This window comes from Amyelois transitella, chromosome 3 (assembly GCF_032362555.1).
Source record: "Amyelois transitella isolate CPQ chromosome 3, ilAmyTran1.1, whole genome shotgun sequence".
In the NCBI taxonomy this organism is placed as follows: Eukaryota; Metazoa; Arthropoda; class Insecta; order Lepidoptera; family Pyralidae; genus Amyelois; species Amyelois transitella.
This window is the reverse complement of record NC_083506.1, coordinates 2760530-2782927: the sequence shown is the minus strand read 5'-3', so window position 1 is coordinate 2782927 and position 22398 is coordinate 2760530. Positions and strand designations below refer to the sequence as shown.

Below are 22398 nucleotides of genomic sequence, written 5' to 3'. Positions count from 1 at the left end.
GGAAAAAGTCGTCTCTTTCTGCACCTCCAGTATAGAGGCATGTATGATATCTTTATGTTTTTGCAGATTGCATGAAAATATTAGTTTGTCAAAAACCTACCAACTGTCGCCCGCGACTTCGTATGCGTGGATCAGCAGTTGTCCTTACAAAAAGAATCATTAAGTTTTCAAGATAAATTGTAACCCAATAAAGTTCAAGTATACTATTATATTCACGAAATGAAAAAGTTCCATATTAGTCTGACAATATAGGTAGTTACTTATATTGGTCGGTCGGATACTGTAGGTACACATACATTTTTACTGTTTTACGAGTATATTACAAAGTATATGACATTATATTGATATTGACTACATTGTCACCTACTTGCAATATTTTAAATGTGGGTTGAATAAATAAAAACTAAATCAAATCCAATTTTATTGATAATAAGCTTCCCTTATTTTCCTCATAATTAAATACTTCATAGTATACATATCGTGTCTCCCTTCAAAAATTAAATATATGTTACAGAGACTGTATCAAATTTCACTTTCTTTTGCGTACGTAAACAGAGAGAAGCAGCAGGGGAGGACTTTGTTACACTAGGTTAAGTAAGTATGTCTGTAGTGATGATGAAATACAATGTACCTATTCTATTTCATATTTTCATTACATAGCAAGCGCCACCTATAGCTATTTGTACTTACTTGAATGATAAAAGAAATCATGATGCTTATTCCGCTACTTGTACCTGATACAATCTGAAGGTGAAGGACTTATTTATGATGATGCCAGCAATCAAAAAAAATTTGGCTCTTTATTTTTTCCATCCGATAAAACGAATTTAAGCGCTGAGCGCCCTCTGTGAACTAATAGCATTACTACAAACGTAATGAGAAAGTACCTAATTACACAGTTCTTTACCAGTTATTGTAATAATGTGACTTGGACCGCACCCAGTCTTCCCTTGATTGAACGAATCTACCTTACTTTATTTTTTAATAAATATCTTGGGCAGTTTAAGTCTTAAACACACAAAACATTAATTAGCGCCATCTGGCATCCAGTGGCCGTAACACAAGTGAGCCTAATATTGATGAAAATTTGGTCAAAATAAAATCATAATGATGTACACAATTTTATAAATGAATAAACAAATTATTTAAATCTATATTTAACAAAAAGAGTATTAAATAGTAGGTACCTAATAGAGTGTCACAAAGTAAAATTTGCATTTCTGAATATTTCTCAGACAGCCGAGCAAAAAAAGAATTTTTTTTTAATAAGCGGGGTTTTTCTATCATTGAATGTTTTTTAAACGTATGAAGATATTTTTATTGCATATATATAGTCAAATGAAGAAATCGCAGATAATACATACTTTTTATTTTCTTTCCATCAAATGAAAACTTCGCCTACAGCGCCCTCACTCCATAGCAGAATACTTGTCAACAGCATTTAAAAAAAATATTACTGCAGTTGATAAATCTACAAATTTGAAAATAATAATATATTATATGAATGAGCAAAGTATTTCAGTTTTCTTTATTTGAATTATATAGTTCTGTTTATTACAATAATGTTTTTGTAATATAAAAACAGTCACGCCACCTAGCGACGTACATAATAAATCTACGTGATGTGTCTATAGTCTATTGCAAATTGTCAACCATAATGCATTGCGCATAAATGGCCGCCATGTTGCTGCCGTCTGAAAGATGTTCGCAACTCTTGTGTGTTTACTAATGAATTTTAAGGACTTCAGTAGTTAAATTACTGTGCTTGTGAAATTGTGAGTGTACAATGGTTTTATATTTCATGTATTGTTGTGATTGAAAAGTCTATCAAATGTCTCTGAAGCCAATAAACAGTGAAATTTTCTTTAGATAGTCATTCGATTCGGACGGCATAATGGCTGACAATCTGATTCAAAAGTCACATAAAACTAGTGAGAAAAACAAGTATAACAACGTTGTTCATCGTACGACGAGCGAATCTCTTCGTCTGAACGAATCGGAGAAGGGAGTGACTCATCCGACGACAATCCAAGGTGCACATAACCCACGGAAAATATCTTCATTTCAGATCACCAGTGTGACCGTTGGTTCTCGAGTGAGCACTGATGCTGGGGAGGATTCGGCCGACGATCTAGACGAATCTCACACCGACGACATCTCTAGAGTGACTGATATCGAGAATGAGACACCAAGTTACTCTGAAGACACCTTTTCAAAGGACGATGTATTTTACAACGCGTCGAGTGCTTCATTAGGTTGTGCGCCTGTTATTCCAACGAGTTCTCAGTACGGGCTCGCGATCGTCGGCCAGGACCCTAACACCAACCAAACAGGAGGAGCAGTGCCAAATAGTAATAATTCTGAAGTGACGGACATGCATGTCAGTGTTACAAATGCCGGAACAGGCATCATCAATCTAATAGGAAATGCTAAACCGCAAGAAGGTATGAAAGAAATACAAGAACACGTTAGAAATGAACGATTTAAAGTCGTGAAAATAGAAAGCACAGAACCATTTCGTCGGGGTCGGTGGATATGTATGGATTACTTGGATCATACTACTACTCAACCTCCTAACAACAACTTGGATGTAACAGATACTAATACCCTGCCTGCTCCTGATAGTGGAGTTGTCATCAATGATAGTCTGCATGATGAAATTTCTAATGATCTGACAAACAAAGGGCCTAAAGATATTCAAGGCAATGCTCCAACTGTGCAACAATTAGAACAGACTCTTCAAAAACAATTTCCAATGGCTTCCCCTGGGCAATCATTGACCCAGCCTTTAAATGTAGTGCCGCAGCAGATGCCAGTTAATCAAACTGTCAATGTGCAGTCACCTCCACTAGAGATGCCTCAACAGATGCCAAACCAGAATATGCCTCAGGCTCAGCAGGTGGCCCAACAACATCCACAAAGTATGACACATATAACCATGCAGAATGCACCCCAGAATCATCCTCAAGCTCCCCAGCAACAGCAAGTGCAACAAATACCACAGAGCTTTCCACAACATCAGCTACAACAAGTCATCGCTCAGTCACAAGGTATTGCTATGCAACAAATTCCAATGCATCAGCAAATGCCCCAACAGATGCAAACTATTCAAAATCAACAAATGCAGCAAATGAACCAACATATGCCTCAGGCGCAGATGCCTATTCAACAAATGCAACAACAAATCCCCCAAATGCAAGTTCAGGGTCAGATTACACAAGTGCCGAACCAACAGTCACAGATACAACAAATGCAAATGCAGCAGATGCAGCAACAGCCGAACCCTCAACAGATGCATATTCAACAAGCTCAAATGACTAACATGAGCCAGCATCTTCAGGGGCAGCAAACCATGGGGGCTCAGCAGCAACTTCAGATACAAGCTCTCCAAAATCAGCAGTTACCTAATCACATACAAACAATGCAGATGGCACCACAACTAGCTGGAACTAATCAACAAATACCACAGATGCAACCACAAATGCATCAAATTCCCACACAGCCCCAGCAGCAAGTTGTACCAGGAATGCATCCCCAGATGCCACAACAAGGCATGTCGGCTGTCCAGCCACAGTATAACCAAGCTGTGCCTCAACAACCCAACACTCAAACTATGATCAGTGCTAATATACCTTCCTCTCAACAGACCATGGTCCAACAACAACACAATGTTCCTCAATATCACACACAGCAACAACAAATGAGCCAGCAAGGACAGACCTTGCCGCAAGAGGTGCTTACGAGTATTGTTACATCACAACAAGGTGCAACTCTACCTTCCAATCTTCAACCGATGGCCTCTCAACCCCAGGGGTCAACATTACCTGCGAATCTCCAAAGTCTGAGCCAGCAACCACAAGTGCACAATATGACTCAACAACAAGGGAATGTGCCCCAAGGGAACATGCAAATGATGGCTGCACCTCCGCAGAATATGCAGATGACTCTAGACGGGAATCAGCCTAGTATGCAGATACCCGCCTCAGATCCAATATACATGCAGCCTACAAATGTTGGGCAACAAATGCCTGTCGGACAGCATATGGCGCAGCAGAATATGTTACCACAGCAAGTGAGCGGTCAGGGCCAGATGGGCGGCGTTCAGTATGTGGCCAACCAGCCAGTTTCGCTGGCTCACCAGAACATTCCCATGTCAATGCAGCAGACTATGCCTGTCAGTATGGGTGGAGGAGTGCATGCGAATGTTGTGCAATCCCAAACCAATATGGGGATAGGATATGGTAATGTAGTGCCAGTGATGTCTCAGAGCAGCGTCGCTCCGGTCGAAGCGACCGTTTCCGGGACTAACTCGCCGGTGGTTTCTTTGCCCGCCAACACCACGGCGTACGTGGGCAACACGGCGCAACCGGGACATGACAATCAGGGCTTCGGCAGCCCAGTGAATGCGGTGGTGTCTCACGTGATTAGTAGCGCGGTTATGAGCAATGTGAATGTGAGTGCTTGTGATAGTGGTGGTCCAGATGTGCCAGCTGACGGAGTGGCGATTGATGCTGGAGACGGGAAGGAGGACTCGCAGCCGGCACAACCAGCTGAGGATGAAAGGTGAGCCACTTGTTACTGAGAAATGTAGGTTAATAAAATTGCACCAACTGCTGAAATTTAATCTGCTTTGACGTCATAATTATTCACTTAAGACGTCATGATTGAAAAACATTGTGATATGATAAAGCATTTAAGAAGTCCTGACATAATCCAATGTGATATGTGCTTTTGTTCATATAGATAGAATCCATTTAAAATTAGAAAGGTAAGTAATCAGTTTTTAAAAAGTAATTCCATGATTATTATTATACCCTGATTCATTCTCTATTTATATTAAAAACTGAAACTGAAATAACAGCCTAAATAAATTCCCAATTCAATTTGGGTTTCCATTAGTTAGTTGATTCAGCAATATTATTTTTTTTTAGTTTTGTTTTGATAACATTTTAATGTAAGTTAGGGTTAATTATTCTTACATCTCGACAACAAAGTTTTATTTCAAGCTATGGTTACTCTCTTCTTGGTGTTTTCCCAGTTTCTGTCAATATTCTTCAGAACCTGGGGCCCCATTTCCTTTCTTTCTCTTTCCATTTTGTTTGCTCTACAATTCTTCACAATTGTAAGTATTTTCAAGACTTCAAACCAGAATTTGTTTGTTTGAAGGGACTGACTCTTCCATTAGTAGACCTGTGAGAGTAATTATTAGTGAAGAGAGTTCTATTATTATTCCACTCTGGAACAATTCTTGTTTTGTTGAATATCTTGATATTTATTTGGCAATTAAAGACTATTTAAAGTAACAGTGTTGCACTTCGAATAATTAGTGGCGGAGATAGCGTTATTTATGTTTCGCTTCTAAATTTTAATTCGGTATTTTGAAGTATATAGGAAGGAATTATTTAAACGATAGCAGTATTTTGGAATAAGAAATATGAATTATGCTTAATACACCTAATTAAGTAGTTATTGACGTCAACAAAAGGAAGGGGCATTTGTTGACGTCAATTCCTACTCCATGATATAAAAGCGAAAGTTCGTTGGTATTGCTACAGTACTAAATGTATATTCTACTCAGCAGTCACACAAAATTGTAGCGTGTCGGTGCAAAAGGGACTGCTCATCGGATCTTTATTGCAAGATTTCAGGCTCTTTCAAATCCAACTCTTAACCATACTTATATGCATGTAACTAATTTATAGTATCTCAAGTCTCAATCTTCGATCTTCCGACATCTCCGTCCTCGACGATCCTGCCGGATTCTATTTGCGAAAATAACTCATCCGTAGACAATGGCACTTATTTTCGTTGCGTTTTGTTCGCACTAGCTCATTGCCGGCCGTCCCTTTGAAGCTGTTTATTTGCGCTTAGTCCTGCGACATAAATAGGTGGTTGACACGCTGCATGGTGCGCGCTGGTATGCGCCGGGTGACTCACGCGCAGCCTGCGTTCCTCGGCGTCTGGCTTGCGCGTTTTTTTGACATAGATACTGTTGCCTCGGGTTAAAAATGGCAATTGGCAATAAAATACCAAGACGAATATTTTATTTGTGTAGGTATTTTTATAAGACGGATTCGGTTTGATTTGTAAGATAGATAAGTCGATGTGGCGCCTTGAATTGAATTTTTTACTCTTATCCGCAGTCTTATCAGACTTTCTTTGGATATGATATCATTATATCCAAATTATATTTGTATGTACAGAAGCGAACATACTCTTCATTGTCCAAAACGTTTGCATTTTGATACCATTTATAACTTCATCCTTGTACTGGATTCGGAAGATAAAGTGCCGTTGCTTTTATCCGACTGCACCAACTAGGCGGGTTATCTCTCTAATGTAGTTATGTTATATCTATGCATATTTCTTATGATAACTGGATATTAAAAGAAACGTTTAAGAAATAGACGAATAATTTTTATGATGATATGTTTTATTAAGATGTTATTGATATGCCATAATCTTATCAATTGGATCTTGATCATCATGCATATGCTCTATTCCCAGGTGATTTCAGGCTGTTATTTTATTGCAATGGAATATTCTTAGATTATCAAAAATGTTCAGCTATTTATATAAAACCTCTTTATAATACTCCACGAAGGCGAAGCCACACTGTTATGATAACAGGAGGACAATTCGCAGTAAGTGGATTTGTATTGTACTGAAACTTTATCTCTTTCTTACGTCAATATCGTAAGAGGCGACTGTGGGGAATAAGCACCTTCACTTAGTGGAAAAACTATGACCCAAATAAGGTTAGGATCCCCTCGTAAACAAGTTCATGTTAGTAAAGGAACGAACATTAGGATGATGTTTGACTTAATTTAAATTTGAAGTAATAATTGTTCATTTTCTTTTGTTTATGTAAAGTGTGGTTCCCGGCACGAATAGAGAAAAGGACCACTCCCATCTCTTTCCCATGGATGTCGTTAAAAGCGACTAAGGGATTGGCTTATAAACTTAGGATTCTTTTAGGCGTTGAGCTAGCAACCTGTCACTATGTATTTGAATCTCAATTCTATCATTAAGCCAAACAGCTGAACGTGGCCTTCTAGTCTTTTCAAGACTGTTGACTCTGACTACCCCGCAAGGTGTAGGGACGTGATGTATATATAGCATCTTCCCTCACTCATTTTTGCATATTTCCAGTTGCATCCTGCGCCACTAAGTTTTGAAGCCTAGCGTTTGCTTAACTGGGGTATTTTACCGCTACATATACCGCATTAGTCACAAATTTTAACCGACTTCAAAACAGGAGGAGGTTCTCAATTTAATTTATTTTTCTTTATTCTCTACTGGCTTTCGCCTCCGGCTCCGCACGTGTTTCAAATGCCCTATGTCCTTCTCCACGTGTGCAAATTTTCCATGGAGATGCTTCAGAGGTGTTACTGTGAATGGAGGTAACAAACAAACTTCCCTACGCATTTATAATATCAGTATGAATATGAATAATTCGCGTAGTTTTTTTTTATCATAGGTGTGTTAAATATTACAAACACTTCCTGTATTTATGATACTAAGCCGCAAAGGAGCTGGCGCCACCGCCAACGTCACCGGCGACGCTGGTAATCGAGTCTATCCACGAAGGCCACGAAACCTGACCCTTACACCCGTTTCTGATTGGCTGACATGCATCATTCACTTGTTCATACATAAAATCACGCCGGTAGGCAGAGACTACCTCTTTCCACTTGCCACGATCTCTGCATACTTCCTTCGCTTCATCCACATTCATAACTCTCTTCATACAAGTTCGGCGGTTTCGGGTACTTTTGACCTGACCCTTTACCAGGACGTCCGTAATTTGATCAAGATACGCTTGTTCATATGCTGAAAAGCCCATGTTCACACTAATCGTGAAGCTGGTAGAAATTATAAAGGACTGATTTCTCACAGGCAACCATAAAATCGCTTCCTTCCCTGAAGGTAGAAACTGCTAACATCTTTCAACTTGCCACGATCCCTGCATACTTCATTAACTTTCATAATTCTATGTATACTTGTCGGTTTAGGATAGTATTGAACTCTTGATAGCTGCCCTTTCGCCAGAACGCCTAGGCCTTCCCCTTCCAACGTTCCCATTCACACTCTTTTTGTAATTTAATTTAAATATTCACATACATAAATATAGTCACGTCTGTATCCCTTGCGGTCCCCCCAGGGCCAACAGTCTTAAAGGCCTCGCTCAGCTGTTATGCTTAATGATAGAATTGAGATTCAAATAGTGACAGCTGCCAGTACTAGTAGTCGCAAGACTCAAACGTTTAGCTAATTGGTTTAAAGATGAAAGTTTAAGCTCTCTTTGAAGTGGATGAAACATAATAATATTGATGCAAATTATTTTACAATCATGCTCTGCGAATTATCTATAATTTTTGTTTATTATTGCGTATATCAACATTTAACTAAGTAAATCATTAAAATAACTAATAAACTTTTCAGAGATATTAAAATCTACTAAATTGTGTAACTACTGCAGTTTCTTCATTAAGCGTACGATTTTCAGTGGCCCTTAATGGCCATTCTCATTATGCGATGAAATACGTTTATTGATGTAAATTTTTAAGTAGTTTTTCCAGTTCTTACTTTTATTCAATAACTTATTGAGTTAAGATGAGAACAAAGGCTTGTTACAAATGCTAGAAAATCAAATGTTTATTGTTTTTAACCGCTTAAAAAAGTGTGGTTCTCAGTTTGACCTGTATGCTTGTTTGTATGAATGTTTATCCGAGATTACCTCGCGTTTTGCTGAACCGATTTTGATGCGGTTTTTAGGAAAATTTTTGATACACTAATAAGGTTTTAATATTTTAATGACTTCAAAAAAGAGCAGGATGTCGATTGGAGGCGATTCTCTTTTTACTATAAGAGATTCATGAGAAACTTACAGAGTGAAACGAGCATGTTCTTTATAGTTCCAAATATGAAAATCACAAGAAAGTTTATCAAATATCAAACCAGTTACTTCAGCACAGCCACCATTAATTGCTCAGAGAAATCAACCATGTCTGTCTATTCCAGATTACAGTTGACAATTCAAGTGAAGAGTACGCGTGTATTTTCTAAGCGCACATTCTATTGGCGTGCCTGCATCGGAGAAAGTAGATGCACAAAATGCTTCGCCGCTCATTCTCCCAACGGAATTTTGTCGAAACGTCTTTGCCAATGTCACTTTTTTTTTCTAAAGAAGTGTGCAAAGATTAGACGAAATAAAACAGGAACTGGGAACAAGTTGGGGGACCGATTTATCAATGCTTATGAAACATGCGTGAGATTCGAACTCCAGTTCAGGATTTATCTGGTAGTTCATTTATTTTTAAAAAAGCAAGTTATTTTTTTGTCCTAAAAGGCGACTAAGGGATAGGCTTACAAACTTTGGATTCCTTTTTTTAGGCGATGGGCTAGCAACCCAATCACTATTTGAATCTCAATTCTATCATTAAGTCAAATAGCTAAACGTAGCCGATCAGTCTTTGCAAGATTATTGGCTCTGTCTTTCCCACAAGGGATATAGACGTGACCATATGTATGTATGTTCATTTTTTAAATGCGTTTTCATGTTTCTATACAAGACTCTTAACCGGCTGTACATTTTCTATTTTGTTCCAATCTAATTCAATAACGCAGTGATTACTTGTAAAGTGGCATTCCAAGTTTATTATGAAGAACGCATCGGAAGACATTTCATGCCATTCACTGTAATCACATATTTTCTGCCGCTTGAAAAACTCATAATGTATATTTATCTGTACTTATTACTGGGGGCCGTTTTTATGTGGGTGCTTTTACGTCAAAGTCTCACATCGGTGGTGGGCGAATAACAATTTTCATGAATTGATACGTACGCCAATGCACTTACACGTAAAGCATTCCGATAACGAGTTATGAAGTCATTGTAACGACGGTCGCCGTGAATTTTTCCATTACTATACGCTGTTGTTTATGTCCGTTTCTATATTAGGGTTACCTATTAGGGTGTTTTGTGCTTGAACAGTATTAATTCTACGACATTTTTTGCCAGTTTGGCAGTGGAAAACAAACTACAGTAAAAATACATTTTTCTTCTTGCACTGCTAGGAAATTGGCTTCACCTTTCAAAAATACGCCTTTGATTAAAGGTATACTTAGAATTGATGATTTAAATTTGGTAACCCTATTTTAATGGCGCCTAAAAAGATGTTAATTAACTCACTTGTGAGTGTTGATCAGATTCAAGTGTCATGTCAAAAGCCCTAATGATCATAAAAAAAAGCCATTTAATTAATATAGTTAATCCATATCCACACTTGCCTCATATAATTCCTAAATGCACAAATTGCGTTACTCCAAATTCAATTAGGAAACTGTTGTTTTTATTTTTTAATTATTATTGTTGCTTCGCAGTGTTATTCTCGAGTTAAATTTAGAATTGTCTAGTTTTTGCGTAAGTGATAGATTGTGACAGCGCGATACGTTTTATGAGGGGTAAAGCGAGACGGAATTATTCCATTTTTAAATTTGTGATAACGAATGTCGTGTTTGTTGTCAAACAAACAGCTGTAGGTTGATGTTGCGTGACGAAGTGGCGCCTTGCAAGGACGCAGGGGGCTGAAAAAAAACTCGTAACGCCAGTCAGATGACCGACAAGCATCTCGCGAACAGATAAAAAAATCATTATTACATCCATAGACGTAAGTCTCGTTTATTGATCATATACCAGACAACATTGAATTACGACGCAATATCCACGCGTACTAACCTTGGTACAAAATTTCGGACTAGAGATCTATGAGTGATGTTTATTAACGTTTTTATAACCTTTGGTGGTTAATTATTTATCCTATCTTAGAATTTATCTTCTTGAAATATCACGTAGGTACATATAATTAAGAGTTGAGAAGGACATAGGGTACTTTTCATTCCTGTACAAACAATAGATCCCGTGGGATTTGCGCTTTTTGTAGATGACGCTAAATTCACGCGGGTGAAGCTGCGGGTAGAAGCTACTTCCGGTATAAATCATGGCCGTTTAATTGATTGTCTGAGGAAGAAATCCTTTGAACCGTGACTTTACTTTGTAGGTTTTATTGTTCCGGTAACTTCTAGGTTACACCCAGATACTATGTTGTTGACATAAACATCGATACGATACTATAAAATGCACATATTACAAACAAGCACAATAGACTGACAGTGTGGTTGGTCATGTAGATTTCCATAGTACCCATGGTAATTTTCTTCTAAAAATAAAATTAGCATTTTACTACACTGACTTCTTTGTAAGTAATAAATGCAGTATTTTGACCTAAATGTCTGCACTATTCGTTATCATAAATTATTTGGAAGAAGGTGCACTAACAAAGCCTTATCAGCATTGATAAAACACGATTGTACCTAAGTATGTTAAATTTGTATTTGTTGTGTACGTAAGTACAAGGTCTTTAAGTTAAAATTGCAAAAACAATGAAAGGTTAATTTGTTGGTTTAAAATAGTTTATTATCAGTACACTAGTGGGTTGCACCTTGTTATTGTACATACATCATAAAATCACGCCTCTTACACGGAGGGGTAGGCAAAGACTACATATTACCACGATACCTACATACATATGTCTTTCGCTTAATACATTCATAACTCTTTTTAACCAACTTTAAAAAAGGAGGAGGTTCTCAATTCGACCGTATTTTTTTGCATGCATCGTTTTATTATTAAAAAGATAACCAAACCACATCAAGTTGTCAAATCACCTGTTTATAATATTTTGAGATGAACAATTTTTTTTTTTGCTATGGCCTCCGTGATTGTTATCGCTAAAGTTAAATTTGACGTAAATTATAACCATAGCTTTGGTGCAATACACACAAGTTAATTCATATGGTTATATGTATGTAAAGAATCGTAAGAATAAGCTAGATGAATCTCTCTCTTATCATAAATTATTCTAGTTAATTCCCTATTAACAAATTCAATTTTAATGACTACTAGTTATTTTTTTATCATCCTAATAATCCTACAAATTAATAGGATGGAATTAATAGGATACTAAACAATAGATAATTGTTAAACTTCCTACTAATATTATAGATTAGAATGTGTGTTTGTTACTCTTACACGCAAAAACTACTAAACGGACTTTCATGTAACTTTTCAGTACCTACTAATGATTAAATATTGTGATAACATAATAAATTAAAATTTATAGAATTTCAAGGCGGACGAAGTCGCGGGCGAAAGCTTGAAAATATTATAGAAACTGGGAATACAACTTGGAATCACACAAGTATTAAAAAGAACAGAATGGTCTTATGTTTCTTCGGGCAAATAAGCCAAAAATAAACTGTAGATTCACTATTTCGTGCAAATAATTATCTATTTGTCGAGAGGCCGAATTACCAAAGGATCTCACGTACATTCCTAGAATGTTTAATGCCAATTAGTTAGTATTTTGTGGAAGTTACTAATATATCTCATTATCGAGTTAGATTACGTTTAATGTTTGATGGTAACGGCCTTTTAACGCCTAAAATCTTATCGGTTGTCTAAACATTAATTACGACTACAAAATTTGATTTATATTTTTAGCATTTTTATCGCATGTTATCAACGTACAGTGTCAGTAATTTTATACGTCGCTTTATACGTTTAACTCATAAATTGTATATTTATTTTATGATTGGTTCCATTCTGCAAGCAAGACAGCTGTAGCACAAATAAATCTTTCATACATTCATAATTAACTTTTCATTGCAATTGGTATGACTTGTTAGTAAGTCTCAAATTTGCTTCAATATGTTTGCTTTATTATATCCTCAATCCTTCATACTAATATTATGAATGTGGAAATATGTGCGTTTGTACGCCTTTTACGTTAAAACTACAGAATTCATCTCCATAACATTAAATTTAAATGGAGTACAAGCACATGGCCTACTTTTCACTATAGCTACTAATTTCTACAATGCATTTCCAATTATGAATCCAAAAAATAATTTATTTTAAAAGTCTGGCAACTTCCTAGATTCTTTTCAAATGACGTGGTCACCAATATAGTTTAATTGCGTACAAATCTGACAAACATGTGTGAAGTGAACATTTACATAGAACTTATCACTGTAGTGTTATACGCCAATAAGATGATATCTCGAAATATGGGTGGAAAACAAACTTAACCAATTAAATATTTCTTGTTAAACTCATTAGCAAAGTAATAAAGAGATTCTATAAATAACCGTATAATAAACATTTTAAAATTTGCCCCTTATTTGTAAGACCCTAATTTGTTAGAATCGGCTTTTATAACAGCTTCTCCGGAAATGTTACAACCCAAATACATTATTTATAAAAATAAAAGACGCTATTGATGCATTTCTTTCACTCGACTCGTCCAATGAGCAAAGATAATTTGCACGCGGACGACAGTAAAAAATATTTTGCACAAGGGGCCTATTTATATCTCGCTTGTTTTAAAAATAGTATCGCAACGTGTGAACCCTGGCGATCTTATCATACCCTGTGCGAGTTGCTTGGCTGCAAAATAATAAGGGCGCAGAACGGTAAACCATATATGCAAACATATAGTTCACTGCTTAAAACTTTTATAACATAACAAAAGTAGCGTTGCTCTGGAGTGTCAATTCTGTAGTAATATTATTTTGTACATGAGGTTCAATAATCCGATAATAGCGGTGGAACTGAAAGGACCATTTGTACTGCAATGCATCGCGTACTGACCTCTGCACTCACACAATACTTCTAATAATACCACTTTATCGTTCTTTGTTTGAAATTGACACGTACTTGACAGTGAAAACGACCACATGTACCATTTTGCGGTTTAAAATTGTTTAAGTAGTCACAGTACTTTAAACAGACTGTATTTTGTACTTACATGAAAATAGAGTGAAAGAATTATGCAGAAAATGTATCTGTGTATTAGTAACCAACTTTGGTAATTTATCTTTAATATTATTGGCTAGGTGATACATCTGTACTTAATATTGTTTTGTTTACATTCTGCAACTGTAACACATGTTATTATTAACGTTAACAAATCAATCCAAATTTAGTATTTTTATCGCATTAACAACCTAAAGTAATCAATTGTGAACATTGCACCCAGTACATGTTCTTAATTATTATTCTATATTACATCATTTATTATAAGTGCAGTTTCTTCTCGAGGCGTCCTATCATCATCATGAAGCCTATCATCATGATCCACCTGGCGCTAGTCTGGTTTACTTTATTAACTCTCTGCACTTATCTCCACTCAAGATGAGCCCATGATCACTTGACTGATCACCACTTGTTGAATAAATTTAGATTCAAATTCAGATCTTAAAAATAATTGTACCAAGTTTTATCGAAATCGGTTCATTGATTATACTGTGAAGAAGTAACAAACAAGCATTTATAATCTAAATTGGGTTGGGATAAAAATTATTATGTGTAATGATTATGTCGAAACGAATCTATTAAATTTTCGAAGCGAACATTATTCTGAGAAGATAAGCCCGAAGCGCAGTTCCGGGCAAGATTATCATTTCGCGTCACACCAGTTCTGAAAATTATTACTCTAACACACAATACTTGAGATAAAATTGTATATCCGCTATTATTTCACGATACGAATAAATTAGGTATTAATATAAAAATATAAATCCAAATATGAAAAGGCTTCCATGCTGGCCTGGTAGCGAAAAAAATACAGCGACTGCTGCCTGACAAACAACCTGCTGCTTGTCATCGCGTATAGATTGTACAAGTCAATGGATAAACTAATAAACTTTTGACGGCCTTTGTGGCGCAGCGGTAGTACGCTTGTCTGTGACACCGGAGGTCCCGGGTTCGAATCCCGGCCAGGGCATGATGAGAAAATAACTTTTTCTGATTGGCCTGGGTGTTGGATGTTTATCTATATAAGTATTTATTATATAGTATCGTTGAGAGTAGGCCTCGCAGTAAGTTCGAGACCTGTGTTCTCGTAACACAAGTCTCGAACTTACTGCGAGGAATTGGCCTCGCAATCTGTGTAATTTGTCCAAAAAAAACTTGGGGCGAAACAAAAAAAAATGTTTTATTTAGGGCGTCTATCAGCCTGTCACTATTTGGATCTCAATTCCCTTATTAAGCCAAACAGTTTAACTTCTAGGCCTTTCAGTTTTTCAAAAGACTGTTGGTTCTCTCTACTTCGTAAGGGATAAGAACAAAAAAATATGTTATGAAATGTAAATGCAGTATGTAACTTATCACCTCAATTTTGGTGTTTATGGCGCTTGGGGACGCGTAGGAAGGTGATATGATAAGGTTGGCGTGTGCAGCCAACTACCACAGCTCTCTACTCTGATATCGATAGAATTACTGCATTTGATAAAAGTCCCTCGGTTCATTGGATGTCTTATGTGAAAGTCCCAATCCGAAAGCATTGCTTTTATTTCAGAATACTATAGAATAAATCTAGACACCATGCAATCTATTTCAACGTAATTTTATCAGTCTATGCGCATTGTTAACACATCGGCCAACGACTATTTTTTTTAAATATGCTTTTTTACTTTTACCCTATACGAATATTTATGAAGTCACATTAAGTGGACAAGTAACTGGGTAAACCAAACCCTCCATGGGTTTTGCACAGTGTTCTCTCTGTGACCGGAAAAAAGATTTAAAAACAGAATACTGCTAATCCTACATGTAAATTCTTAGTTAACTCTGCAGTAATTCGTCCACAATAAAGGTGACTGTTATGAATATTACTAATCGTCCTTTCCGCCACAATATCATTCATGATAAATGTATGCTATTGTGTAGATGTGACGTAGAAGCCATAGAAAATACGTTGCAAGATGACGCATGGTGCAGCCGCGTCCGCCACGCCACCCAATTGCAAATTGTTATTCATGCGACGCCAGAACGAATTGGTGCTTGCTGGCGCTTGCCGGAAACCTGCCTTGGAATGGCACATTGCCAGTCGTGATGAATGTATCTTCTTTACATCATTTAACCTAAAAAATCTTTAAAATAAATCTTCCGATTGGTTTGTCAAATTTTGATAGCTGAGACATCCACATTACTCACATAATGCTTTTCGACGATATCAAAGTTTGCATAAAATAATAGTATAAGGAAGGTAATCGAAGTAAAGTAGTTATCATTCGTAGCTAAATCAAGGTTATTAAGTACATTTATAAGACGCAATGTCTATATCTTACCTCTCTTTAAATATTTTTGGTTAGAGTTGCAATTGTGAACGCACTAGAACTCTCACGGTCTTATATTAGTAATTTATTATTTCCCATGACGCTGAAATGGAGACTCGATTATTTATCTCTGAATGCATGGACTTCATTATAATTATTTAGCCTCTTTTTCAGGACTGACCCAGCAGTCGGTCAATAAAATATGAGATGACACCGATTTAAAAATCTTTGTTAATATTATCATTACCTACGTATTATTACAACTACTTAATTGGCGTGGGAACACATTTACCTACTAAATCCTAACATTTTGCAGACGCATTAGCAATGCAAACGCTTTATTGCTTGTTTGTACGGCGTGCTCAATGAAAATTCTAATCATATGGTCAATAACACCGTCATTTACGTTGTGGCTAACTCTTTGGTCTCAATAAAGTTTTATAGTTGGTAACATTTAGTCGTTTTGTTTCTAGTGTAGATATGTTCTTTTCATGGCGGCCCTTATGTGTTCTATGTCATTCAAGCACATTTCATTTGCATTCTTGGCATCGATGGGACCTCTCACACTAGTCAAGCCTAAAAAGTGAATGATATTCCTCTCGGTAAATAGAAAGTCTGCTACTGGTGCTATTTTTAGCGAATGAACGGCGACGTTCAACAAATAAAAGCTATTGCAAAAAATGAAATCCGATTAATGAATAAGTGAAAAACACTTAGCTTTCTGTGTTATTGCATGTGTCAATCATGTGGTTTTAATGCGATTTAACTAGCTGAGATAGCGACAAGACTTCGTCAGATACTTACGTCTTTCCAGTTGCCACAATCGTTGCATACTGGTGTAAACTAGTTTTCAAATATATTTGCCCTGTATAAGAAATGTCGATTTATCACAATTTTAGTTTCACTATCTAAGTACATTTTCAATATCTTTGGCTCTATTGTAACGAAGGATTTTCCCACGTTCTACGAAATGCAAAAATCGACATCGGCTTTACTCAATGAGGAATCGTTTTGTAGAAGTGTAGTTTGATATCGAATGCGCGGCGCACCTCATTATCCGGCCAGTTAGACATGAACTGATCTTATTTGCAATCAATGAGCATTACCATAAACTGTGTCACCGTAGGATGCAGCATCGTAGTCGAGGCCTCATGAATGCAAAATGTTTCATTTTATTCTTCTCCGACTTGGTTTGTTTCCATTTTTATCCTTCATTTTGCCTTTAAAGTACCTATAAATCGTTTTTTCGCCGGCTTCACCTGAATACCTCGATTTAATTATATCAATTTTTGTAGTTTCATGTCGGGCGCCAAGTTTTTCTATCTTAAAATGACTGACTAATACTAAATGGTGCAAATTGGCTTAAATGGCCCATGGCGCACGTAACCTCTTTGTTTATAAATAGTACGCAAAAGTCTTCCATCGATTAGTTTAAGGTTCATTCCATAAACGAACAAGCCAACAAGGTCATGGTACCGCACCAGTTCGTACCACGCAAATTTTCTTTGCTGTTTATACAATTTTATTGTCATACAGTCCTTTGAAATCGATATAAACGACGGAGATAAAATTTGAGCAGTCTGTTTAGGTTGTCAATAATTTTATTTCAGCGAATATCAATTTCATTTTAGCTTTATGCAGTTAAAGGTCTGTTTTCAATTAACTATCAAATAATATTATATATTATAGAGATCTTCACCTCCTGAACATTAATATTTCTCACCTTAATGCCTCCAACTAACGCTGCCCATCCGTTTAAATTGTTATAAATTTCTTCGCCATCTTTGGTTGGCACGCAAAAGGTGTTAATCAACTTCTTCGCTGCATGCTGCATAAATAGCTATCCAACTTTAGCCCAGCGTTATCCATACATTCATATTTATATTATAAATGTGAAAGTGCGTTTGCTTGTCTATCTTTCACGTCAATGCCACTGAACCGACCGTAATGAAATTTTGCATACATATAGTGTGCATACTTGAAGAAAATAGGTTACGTTATTACTGTTTTAATACATATGGTTTCCAGTTTCGTTTGAAGGAGACTAATACAGTGCACTTTGAAAAATTCAAATATTGTGATTTATAATTGAATTGAATGATTTGTAACTTGATTTAGCAGAACTAGATATAGATTTATGTGCATTCCTTATTTCTTTCTTTTTCATGACAAAAAATATCTTTTCTGCGGGAGTTTTCGTCGCGGCTAAAGAACCCGATCTACGGTCATAAAACGCAGACTTAGACGTCGATGCGTTTGTTATAAAATGAAGCTTGCAGATCGTAAAATGCTCACCTGTTGATCTATCGGCCAGTTTTTGTTGGCTGCCATTACTTTATACAGTTTTACAAAAATAGTTTTTTGTAATTAAGCACAAGGTAATGAGCGACGAGTATTTCTGTGGCCCGACGTTGCAAATGTGCGTTTTTCTGAACAATATTCAAGGTGCGTCGGTTTGACCTATTTATCGTTTCTCTGTAATTTTTACACGATACATGTAAGAGAGAAATAGCGCATCGATTTAGCAAAAAATAATACAAATTTGCCTGTTATTCTTTACATTTGAATTCTAAGAAATACGCTTGCCGCATATTTTGGGTATATTTCGATCAGATTATTTATTGTCTTTTGCAATTTTAGCACGTATTATTCGCTAATCGCTATCATTTTCTAGCGTTGCTCACCAAAACACCTGTTTTGTTTTAACAATGCACGTGTGTTGAACGAATGCATTGTCTTACAAGTTGATTACTTGTATAGAAATAAAATTTTATAGTAGTAAAGCTCCGCTACTCGGCTGGTGGTCTTGACGCGATCATCGTTTATATTATATTGCTGTTTACTTCACTGCTCTAAGTGCAAGCAGTCGAACCGAGGCAGAGCATTAGGCTGCAAGTCTACTAGTTACATTAACGAGAATTTCAAAACAAATCCTCGCTGCGTTGAATATGAGAACTGCTTTACAAGTGCATGATCAACGTGGTATGTGTGCATGTGTGATTAAGTTCTTTTAGATTGAATTAGTTTAAGATTTTTTTTTAATAATATTGGCGTGTGATTTTGTCAGGATCCTTTGAACAATTTTACGCTGCTTTTCAGTTTGATAAACTTCCAACGCGTAAGTTTATATGATAACATGTTCTGTATTTTTATCATTCGCAATCATGTTCATGAATAAGAGCTTTGCATTTATCATCCTTAAAATACGTTTGTTCCTTAGGTCACCGAGATCACAAGATTTCAGGGTTGTACAAACCATAAATCTTATCTTTACATTACTCGAGATAATGAGTTTGGTGGAAAGCGTTTCTTAGATTGTACTGTTAATTACACATTACTGTATCCTAGCTTATCAATGGTAGGTACTTTCTTTATCTAATCTGTGATTATTTTTGTTAGGTACATTAAAAGTCAATTACATTTTTCTCAGTCTGCTGCCTGTGCTAACTAGATAATGTTAAGTTATATATAGCATTCTTAAATTTATAAGGCAGCTTAACAAATATTTGGGCCAAAAATGTCCCAATTAAAAGTATGTCTTGAACGTCCTTCCTACTTCCTTTCTGCTCTCTTTATTCCATTCGGCAATATTAATTTCATACACTGTCTCTGCAGTATGACAGCTTTGATAATTATACTAATTAACTTGCTTAATTATATTTTTGCTACAACGGTTCCAGACTTATAATATAACGTTACGTTGTACAATGTTATAAGCATATGTTTTAGGTACACTATAAGGAGTGATTTTAGCTTATTGAAGATGGATACGATTATTACTAGCTTTAAATTAATTTTAGTTTATTTTGATGTCAAAGATCAAAGTTACATTAAATTTGATTTAGTAACATTTGACATAGTAACCTCTTTCCAACACTTTATCTTTGACAAAATACTCTCACCGCTCTTTTGTGTTGTATTAGCTGGATTCAAATATAATATCCTGCCTCTATTTTTTTGATTGTTATTTGACGGACGTCTAGTTTATCCACTTTTCTTTTCTTAATGATTAATGAACACAGCCAGATGACTTTCATTCATTTCATATGTCTCTAATATTTCATCAGCTGGCCTACATTAGGCATATTTAAACTACTTAGATCTTATTTTCTTTGTTTCTGTATACACATATACATTTCTTTACTGTTAATATTATTCGTCACTCTAGTTTTAAGTAGGTCTTTTTACATACCCATATATGTAAATGGGTAGCATATCTTTGCCGCCATTGAACTAACATATCTGTTGGTATGTGGAATGTTAATGATTAAAGAGGACTATCAATTGTTTATCAGCATTACGTTCGTGATTAGAGGATAGGCCTCGGAACAGGGTTTTCGGTCAATGACCCCTTGTCAAATTTACTACCTATTAAAGAGTTTTACGTTTCTTGCGCATAACGACCGGCCGTTGTAAAGCGTACAGTCGCAGTGCTCTTGTTATAATTGCGTGAAAGTTGACAAAATTTAATTTTTTTTAATCTTCTAATGTAAATATAAATCTATTCTTTATCGGGAAACAATCAACACGTGGAAAAAGCCGCTTCAGTTACAACAGGTGTGGTCATCGTGTTAATCGAGATTTACAAGCTCTATCTATAAAAACATTAAGTTCTCGTTGACCGTTAATGTCACTGATTCATTGAATCGTTTTACTGAACGTGTGCAATTATGTTCTTGTGGAGTAGAGATCGCAAGGGCAGACGGGCTTTCACCGTCTTGTCTCGCGATTTGAGTCACACAACTCGAAAATATTTTCTATCTCTCCAAGTTAAGGTAGTTTTTCGGTTGCCGCCTCTATGCTTCCTAACTTTCTGCGGCTGTCGCGCGGAGGAGTTATTGATTTGGCTCTCAATTTAATACGGCTTTGTACATTATGCTTTATGCTCTTGCGCCAGGGTCTATTTATGTTTGTTTAATCAGGTATGTGTGGCGTGCATTCACATAGAACTGACGTCGTAGACTAAAGAGGATTAGCCCAATTCAGCAGACAGTTTTCACGATATCGCTGTCTGACGAATAATCCTTTTGATGTATGAAAGTGGATTCTTGAGGTCGAGGCCTCCCAGTCAATCGAGCTCTGTATTTTATAAATGACCTGACTGTTCAAGGAGTGTACGAATAAGTCCACAGCCAACATCACCAAGTGATGTATTGCTCATGTAAATTTTATATCATCGCTTGCTGTATACATTTTATTAAACCTTTATTGGACGAAATTTATACTCTGTTGTGCCATTGGCGGACATAATATAAAACTATTTTCTATCAGTCAACAATTGAGTAATTTTAATCGATTTATGACCAAGAAGACAGCTAAGAAAATGAGCGACACATGAGAGATGTTTGATTAACTTGTCATAGCTATTGGTCAATACCACTTTCAAACTTGACTGAGTTTTGTTTGAAGCTTTGCATCTGCGTTTTGTTATACTTAATATGATTTTGCTTAAAGTATTTGCTTTATACTACAACTCCACACATATAATTACGTTATATATAAATATTACAATTACGTTCATAATATCCGGCAAATGCTTTACTCCTTTATCAGTGTTCTTAACCGCAACTGAAATAAATTGTGTAGGTATTACATACTTTCATTTCATTAAACTTGTTAAGAATTGTTGTCTATGCTTTATCAATAACACGTTGTTTCGATTAATCCTTCTGATGAACTGGATAATGGATAACAATAACGTACAAGGAAACTCCCAAATATTTCTGTCAAATTCATAGAACCCTAAGCAGATACAGCCTACGGACGGAAGTTTAAGCTTTATTTTTGACAGATCCGTTGGTTTCCGGCGCCTCCAATGTCGTATCTGAACATTGGTATCGGATATTATCGCGGCGCTCGAAATAGCCTTTATCTCGTCGGTGTGAGGTCAGTGGGCGCTGGGCACTGCGCCGGCGCACGTCTGATTAACGTACTAGCTTCGACGTAGTGTGATGGTATTATGTAATTAACTGATGAAGACCTTGGTGTTAAGTACTAATGCTCTGTCTTATATAGAATATCGCATTCTTCTTATTTTCGTTCATATTTTCTCCCATCAGGAGACAATGACAAAAGTAATCCAACAAATTTTAACAAAGCTATTTGCGAATATAAATATGTAGTTAAGAGGTTACGATAGATATATATTAAGTAGTTACTATAAACAATGGAAAACAATAGACTAAATTGACATCGGCATTCAAAGATGTTTATTTA

The 22398-nt window shown here is 36.2% G+C and overlaps 1 protein-coding gene across 2 annotated transcripts in view; it reads left to right on the top strand.

Moving 5' to 3' along the window:
• The first annotated feature begins 1660 nt into the window (after nt 1–1660).
• Nucleotides 1661–22398, top strand: part of LOC106133511 (protein bunched, class 2/F/G isoform) — a 115838-nt gene continuing 95100 nt past the window's right edge. For both annotated transcript variants that reach the window (XM_013333260.2, XM_013333259.2), the window contains exon 1: nt 1661–4563. In XM_013333260.2, coding sequence (XP_013188714.2) covers nt 1895–4563 — 2669 coding nt within the window. In that variant the 5' untranslated portion in view covers nt 1661–1894. The remainder of the gene's footprint in view (nt 4564–22398) is intronic.